Source organism: Triticum dicoccoides, chromosome 2B (assembly GCF_002162155.2).
Source record: "Triticum dicoccoides isolate Atlit2015 ecotype Zavitan chromosome 2B, WEW_v2.0, whole genome shotgun sequence".
Classification (NCBI taxonomy): domain Eukaryota; kingdom Viridiplantae; phylum Streptophyta; class Magnoliopsida; order Poales; family Poaceae; genus Triticum; species Triticum dicoccoides.
This window is the reverse complement of record NC_041383.1, coordinates 130852368-130860746: the sequence shown is the minus strand read 5'-3', so window position 1 is coordinate 130860746 and position 8379 is coordinate 130852368. Positions and strand designations below refer to the sequence as shown.

The following is an 8379-nucleotide window of genomic DNA, read 5'->3' as shown; positions in this document are numbered from 1 at the left end:
GGGTAAAACATCATGTTCCTCATCTCCTGTTACCATCTGCCTAGACACACAGTTCGGGACCCCCTACCCGAGATCCGCCGGTTTTGACACCGACAAGCACAGTGAAGGCCGGAAGGCTGCAACATGCTCATCCTGGCCGATCCTCCCCTATAAACCCACGCCTTCATCCTTCCTTTCAACTCACCAAAAACGAGCAACTTCCCTTTTCCTCTGCTCGTTTTACCCTTCGAACGGCAATGGTTCGCAAGAAGGTGCCCCTCCAGTACATCGGCGAGGACTCCACCCGTTGTTGTACCTACGAGCCGCGTCGCAACTACCTAACGAAGAAGGTAGGCGAGCTAGGCATCCTATGCAACACCAAGGCCTGTGTTCTGGTGTATGACGAGGGCGCATCGGAGCCGTATGTTTACCCGTCCCATGCCGAGGCGGTGGAAATCCTGAATCGGTACAAGGCCATGCCGAACATGCCACAGTTCAAGAAGATGATGAGCCAGGTGGAGTTCCTCACCAAGTGTCTGGCCAAGCTCCAACACCAGGCCAACAAGCTCCAAAGCGAGCGTGAGGACCGCGACATCAGGGCCCTCCTACACAAGGCCATGCTCGGTGGCAACCTCAACGCCGAGGAGGTCGCTAGTGTTGGTTGTACATCGGGGGAGATCCACAAGAGCCTCGTTGAGCGCATCGCTAAAACCAACCCGCAGCTACCGGTCTTCCAGTCCCAAGTACCATACGTCATCGGCAGCATCAACATGGGGCCTGTGCCGATGTATCGAGCGCCGCCGCAGCAGCAGGCGGGCGGGCAGCCACCGGTCTTCCAGCCCCAGGCGCCATACATTGTCGGTAGAGCCAACGTGGGGCCTTCGTCGATGTATCAAGCGCCGCTGCAGGAGCAGGCGGGCGGGCAGCCACCGGTATTCCAGCCCCAGGTGCCATACGTCACCGGCAGTGCTGACATGGGATGTCCCCCGATGTATCAAGTGCCGCCGCAGCAGCAGGCGGGCGGGCAGCTACCTGTCTTCCAGCCCCAGGCGCCATACATCGTTGGCAGTGCGGACATGGGTCCTCCACCGATGTATCAGGCGCCACCGCACCAGCAGGACGGCTGGAAGCCACCAGCATTCCAGCCCCAAGCGCAGTACATCACCGGCAGCATCGACATGGGGCCTCCGCCGATGTATCACGCGTTGCAGCAACAGGAGGGCTGGCGTAACATGGTGACATCCGAGGGGGACCACAGTGCCCTGGTCTATAATAGAAATGGCTACTGTACTAGTGTCCATGATGGCGCCGGCACCAGCTCGAGCGCCAGCTTCCCCCTTGATGATATGATGTCATTCTTGGACGATATGGAGTTCGAGTTGTAGTGAGGCGCCGATCGTGGAGCATCTTCTTCGTGTTGTTTTGCTCCCATATGTGAGGAGAGGATCCTCATGCGCAGTGCATGGTCATTGTAAGTGCATCTAGTGCCCCTTAGTGATTTTGGTGTATTGAAGACTTATAGGTTAAGGGACTAATGCGTTTGTGAGTGTACACAGGTCTATAAGTCTATGAGGAGTTTGATATTTACAGAGAAAGTCGACCCCTAAAAATGAATATCTTCGCTTGAAGATTTTGGTATTACTGAAGACTTTCATGAAGACTTTGAAAGTGAACAAATTGGTGTGTCCGTGAAGACTTGATATTCATGCGAGGAATATGAAGCTTGAAGACTTTTGTTTTCATAGTTTTGTTTTTCTCTTTGTTGAGTCATAGGAAACACCGTACTGTTAAAGGGGGTCGAGGAAATACTAAGGAAAAATTTCCAAGTGATGCTCAACTCAAAATCCTACACCTACCAAACCCTTCGAGTGAAGCCTTTGGAAATTTCATACAGTTCAGTCAATTTCTTCAGTGACAGAGACGAAGTTCTTCTGGTCGCTGAGGAATTTGTTCTGACTGAGGAGTTAGGAATTCGCCAGTGTGGATTGCCTACACAGTGAGGAACATGATAGATCTGAGGAATTTGATAGTCAAATTTCCGACCGTTGTTGTGCTGCGCGCCAGCTGTTCCAAAATATCTTATCCACCTAACGGTCATATCAAACAAGGGCATTTATGTCTTATCATGTCGGGGTGCTCCTTAGGCTATAAATAGCCGCCCCCTACAACCACTAGCTGGTTGGCTGCTCTGAGAGAAACTGACGCTTGTCATTTGAGAGCAACCCATCCTCCGAGGACTTTGAGCGAATATCATCGAGTGAGGAAAAACCCAAACCCAAACACCTACAAACCCAAAGTGATTGAGCATCACTGAAGAGATTGATCCTGCGTGGATCCAACGCTTGTTACCTTTGAAGACTGTGCTTCTTCCAGACGGTTAGGCGTCATGGTCTAGAGCATCCAAGAGGAATTGTGGATCGCCGAGTGACCGAGTCTGTGAAGGTTTGGAAGTCGCCTGAAGACTTAGCACGAGTGATTGGACAAGGTCTGTGTGACCTTAGTTCAAGGAGAATACGGTGAGGACTTGGTGTCCTGAGCTGCTTGCTCAGCGACTGGGTGTCCGGGACTGTGTGTCCTCGAGTTTAAATACTTAGCCACTCCAACCAGACGTACAACTGAGACAGCAGTTGGAACTGGTCTACCAAATCATTGTCTTCACCAACCTTACTAGTTCTATTTCCTCAACTCTTTCATTTCCTCATTACTGTGTTGAGTGATTTTTCATATCTGTGTTTGAAGACTTTGGCTGAATACTTTCTCAATTTCCTCAGTTCAATTTCTTCAGTCTATTTGTCTTCATCTTGTGTTATCCTGTGTTTACGCTTCCTGTACTCTGTGCTTGTCTTCATTTCATCATGATGACTATGTTTGTATCCGGGTATGCTTACTTCTGAGTACTTGTTCCGCTGTTAGTAGTTCTTCGCTAAGGAATTTCCTCACCGGCAAATTCCTAAGTGAAGAATTCATAAAAATTGCCTATTCACCCCCCTCTAGTCGATATAACGCACTTTCAGTCATGCATCTCGTCTCATTTTATTTAGTTTTGGCATAGTTAAGATGCATGAATGGCATCATTAATAAGGACAGAAATTCGGTCTTGGTCATGCTCTTGGAGCCAAGGCATTTCATTCTAGTTGCTGAAATTTTTATTCTGGATATCTTCTTTGTTGAAATTTTTATTCTGGATCTCTTCTTCCATGGTTGTTTGTTTGACCTCTATTGTCCATTTGGTGTAACGAGTACTCCCTCTGTAAACTCACATAAGACTATGTAGTGATCTAAATGGTCTTTGTATCAAAATGTTCTATAGGCATACCCTGCATAGCTGTGTATTACGGCACTTCATTAGCCACTGATAGTTACCTGAGTGATGCTATCAGGGAAAATGTTTGATATGTCATGGTAAAAAATCTAACGTTTGATTTGTAGCGAAATCCAAGAACAACCTAGCTATTTTTGTCGTATGTTGTGAAATGAGAAGTACTATTGTATATACACTTTCTTTTTTCGTGTCTAGATTTTTTATTTTTCTGGTGAGAGTGTTTTGAAGATGTAAATGTCCTAGAGCAAGTTGAATGTGCTAGACGTCCATCTCTGCCAAGATAAAGATGTGTAAATTAATTACATGTTGACAGTTTGTCCGATGTGACCAATAGTTTTTTTCTTTCCATGTATCTAATTTTGTCTTGGTTGCATGGAAAAAATATTTCAATCCGAAACCGAGTCGGAAAAGCCTTACATGGATTACAAGACTAAAAAGGCAAACAAAGTGAAGAGAAGGAAAAAGAACTAGACAAGTCGCATAAGGAGAAAGAAACAAAAGGGGAGAAGGGTTGTCTTGTCTAATGTTACATATCTCTTGATCCATGTAGTAATCCTTTTCGTGGTTCGATGTATGGTATCACTGGCCGAGCTATGGATGCCCAAAAAAATCAGGTCATTCTTGGCTTACCAAATCCGCCAATAAAGAATGAAGATGGCATATAGAAATGGATTTAACATAAGGATCAATGAAACCATTTGGTGAAAGCAAACTCTACACCGTGGTGGTGTTGAATTCTCTGGATTTCCGCATGCCATAAATCCGATGCATTACTCATTTGTTAGGGTTATAGCTTCTATCATCTGCTTTATCACCTTGAGCTCAGTGTCTGCGATGTGCGTGAATTTGGTATGCTGGTTGAAGACATGCGCAAGGACATATGATGTTGAATAAAATTTATATCCTATCTCAAGGACAGATGCTAAATATCATTTCTAGGGAAATGCCAAACACCATGTTGTTAAATTCCTTCCGCTAACTATAACCATACATAATGAACCACACACACACATGCTGATTATATAGTACATTGTTCTCTTTAATAATGCACACGCGTGTAATAATGTGATTTTCTGGAACTTCTTATAGTAATTGGTAGAGCTTGTCTACACCTGGTAGGTTGTGACATGTATATACATTGACAGGGGGCCAATCGGCCTTGATTTTGCACAACTTGGTTACTGATGTCTGCTAGAACTACTTAGGTATTTTCCCAAAGAGGAAGGGATGATGCAGCACAACAACGGTAAGTCTTTCCCTCAGTGATGAGACCAAGGTTATCGAACCACTAGGAGAACCACGCAACACAACATAAATAGCCCCCGCACACAAACAACTCAACAATTAGTAATGTGCAGAATCTGTGAGAATTTGTAGTTTCGTTCCTTTCGGTTGACATATTCTTAAAGTTTTGCCCGAGGTGTGTGTTAAAATGTCTATAATACCATTAAATTGATTTGTGTTTTGATTAATTGATATGAGTTATTTCCCTTAACCTAAAGTTGGAGTTCGAGATCGATAGAATATTACTTTTTTTGTGGCTCAGTAGAACGTTAATTATAAGCATTTCAAAAGAATCATAATTGCCATTGATTATTGTTCGATCAAACTCACATCGATAGTTAAAGGACATCTAAAGGAATCCATCATAAATATTCTATAAAAATAAAGCATATGGAAGTTCCTTTTCAATAAATGTTAAATCATATTGGAGACGTTAACTATTATGAGTATTAATAAATAGTCTTCAATTACCTCCATTCTATCATAACTGACGTGGTTTGAACAAAATCCACACTAGTTACTTCCGAATGGAGGGCCCTTTATTTTTTGTTGTTAGCTACATTATGATCTTTCATGGAGTTGGAAAAATGTTCACTATGGGTGAGTGGGGGAAGGGCACCTTGATCTTAATGAAAATACTGATGACGTGATTTGGACCCTGAGTAAAACTAGGAAATCCAGTACCTAGTCTATTTATCAATGGCTTGAACAAAGAGTCCATTACAAGTGGATCTAGAAAGCCAAGATTCCTTCAAAAATTCAAATTTTTAGGTGGCAATTGTGCATTTAATTTTATCTTGACAAGGCAGAACTTGTGAAAATGTACGGTGTATGGGATCCCATATCGGTTCCTCTTGTGATCAAATTAAATGACCCAACACTTGTTCTTCATTTGTTAATTGTGATTATCATGTGGTTTGGGCCTTTGGGGGTGTGTTGGGATCAACAGTGGGTATTTGATGCTTTCCCAATTTTGGCTTTTATATGTTTACCATTTTTGTTCTTTGTTGGGCTACCTGAATTGTGTATAATGGAGTGACTTATGAGAATCTACTGGTGTGTAGTCTCTTTGATATTGTTTTTACCCTTTGGTCTCTCTTCCTTCACTAGACATGGCTTCAGAAGGAGGAAGATGGGGAACTTATACGTAGTGGGACTAAGAGCATGATTTGTTTGATGCCAAAAATTGGCATGCCAACATTTGACTAATGCCAAATATCGACTAGTGTTTGCTTGGTTACTAATTTAACTTGTCAACTGTCGGTGTCAAAACCAGCGGATCTCGGGTAGGGGGTCCCGAACTGTGCGTCTAAGGCTAATGGTAACAGGAGGCGGGGGACACGATGTTTACCCAGGTTCGGGCCCTCTCGATGGAGGTAATAGCCTACTTCCTGCTTGATTGATCTTGATCATATGAGTATTACAAGAGTTGATCTACTACCAGATCGTAGAGGCTAAACCCTAGAAGCTAGCCTATGATTATGATTGTTCCTGTCCTACGGACTAAACCCTTCGGTTTATATAGACACCGGAGAGGACTAGGGTTACACAGAGTCGGTTACAGAGAACGAGATCTACATATCTGAATTGCTAAGCTTGCCTTCCACGCAAAGGAGAGTCCCACCCGGACACGGGATGAAGTCTTCAATCTTGTATCTTCATAGTCCAATAGTCCGGCCAAAGTATATAGTCCGGCTGTCCGAGGACCCCCTAATCCAGGACTCCCTCAGTAGCCCCTGAACCAGGCTTCAATGACGATGAGTCCGGCGTGCAGATTGTCTTCGGCATTGCAAGGCGGGTTCCTTCTCCGAATACTCCATAGAAGATTTTGAACATGAAGGTCGTGTCGGCTCTGCAAAACAAGTTCCACATACCACCGTAGAGAGCACAATATTCCACAAATCTAATCTGCTGACAACTTTTCATAGCGTGACATCATGCCATGGCCCGTTCATTATTCGAACCGTTTTTCTCAACCAGCCAACGTACATATCACGAGGCAGTTTTGTTTGCACGTCTTGTCGAAGCAGAGATCATGTCCCCTTATCATGGGATTCTCATCAATACGGGCGTGTGTAACCCAACTGCGCCATCAACATGGCCCTTGGGGAATAAGCGAGTTTACCAGGCAAGTGGGAAGGCGTAGGACCCCTGCTACCTTTATAAGGGGATAAGGACTCCCTTTTTCACCCACGCCTTCTTCTTCCTCTGCTCATACACTCCCCCTCGCTCGAGCCCTAGCGCCCAAGCGTTCGTCTTCTCCGCCCAAAAAAGGTCTTCCAAAAATGTCCAGATCCGGAGCAGGAGGCAAGTGGATGGCCTCTACCGTCCGGGAGAAGGATATCAAAAAGTTTCGGGAGGCCGGGTATCTGGCCAAGAGAATCGGCCATCATCTTCCGACGGCGGGACAAATCGTCCCTACTCCGGAACCCCACGAGAGGGTGGTATTCCTTCCTCATTTTGTCCACAGGTTAGGGTTTCCCCTCCACCCATTCGTTCGCGGCATCATGTACTATTACGGGATCGATTTTCATGATCTATCCCCCAATTCCTGCCTCAACATCTCGACATTCATCGTCGTGTGCGAGGCCTTTCTCTGCATCTCGCCACACTTCGGCTTATGGCTGAAGGTTTTCAATGTGAAGCCCAAGGTAGTGAGCGGCAAGCACACCAAATGCGAAGGCGCCATGGTGAGCAAGATGCCCAATGTCACATGGCCAACAGGTACTTTCAATGATTCCCTCAAGGAGTGGCAGCGGCAGTGGTTTTACATCACAGAGCCGTGCGGCAAGGAATGGGCCGCTGCTCCCGAATTCCAATCTGGAGCCCCCTACGGCTTATGTCCTGGCCCAAAAAGGGCCTGAACTGGTCTTTGTCCGACGAACTGTCGGTGCTCCAGACGCGCGTCAAGGATATGAAAGGCAAGACATCAAACTTGTCAATGTAGCCCAGGTGATGTTAGTTCGTTGAATTCTTCCTTGTCAACACCGGGCTTGCAATTTATGGGAACTCGACCCGGCCAAGCACCAAACCCTACGGGAGCTCTTTGGCTCCTCGCACAAGGACATCTGGAAGGTGCTTTTTAAGTCCAGCAAATCATGGCCAGACTCCGCCGAGGACCATGGGTACCAACTATCCCGCCCTGCAAGTTCGGTAAGTCACTATTGTGTTGGTAATTCGTATGTTTTATTCGCATATCCTGAGGAAAATGCTTAATGCGTTTTCCAAAACTCTCCTAGGGCTGGACGAAGAAGGCGGGGCGGGTCTACTATCCGGCCACACTGCCAGAAGAACCGGCTGGCCCGCTTCTGACAAAGATGCTGGTCCCAGCGCCTTACAAGGCGCCGAAGAAGAAGGCCGAGAAAGAGGCCAAGAAGACCAGGGGCGGCCTCCATTGCCGCGGCACCTCGGACACCAAATCAGAAGACTTCAATGCACGTTCTTCCTCCGAAGAGGACGAGGAGTAGGAGGGAGACGAATCCCCCGCAGGGGGAAGAAAGAAAAGGATGGCCTCCACATCCATGGAGGCCGAGTCGCCTAAGAGGGGAAAAACTCCTCTTCCCGAGGAGTCCACCGCCGCCGATAGCAGCCCGGAGTGGGATCCTAGGGCCCAGCCCCTGATGAACTCGTAAGCATATAAAGTCCGAACACGCTTATGCATCCAGGTTCGTCATTGCATTATATTTTAATCTGGGCCATACTTCTTTGCAGTTCGGTGAGGTCCCGCACCGAACAATCCTAGTCGGAGGATTTGCTGGGTTCGGATGCTATGGAGAGCAGGACACCCCCGAAGG

The 8379-nt window shown here is 46.3% G+C and overlaps 1 protein-coding gene across 1 annotated transcript; it reads left to right on the top strand.

The window, feature by feature from the left end:
- Positions 1–236: 236 nt before the first annotated feature.
- On the top strand, positions 237–1364 carry LOC119360662. The gene is made up of 3 exons (XM_037626202.1): positions 237–494; positions 666–707; positions 894–1364. The coding sequence occupies exons 1-3, from the start codon at positions 237–239 to the stop codon at positions 1362–1364; spliced, it is 771 nt and encodes a 256-aa protein (XP_037482099.1).
- The last annotated feature ends 7015 nt before the right edge of the window (positions 1365–8379 follow it).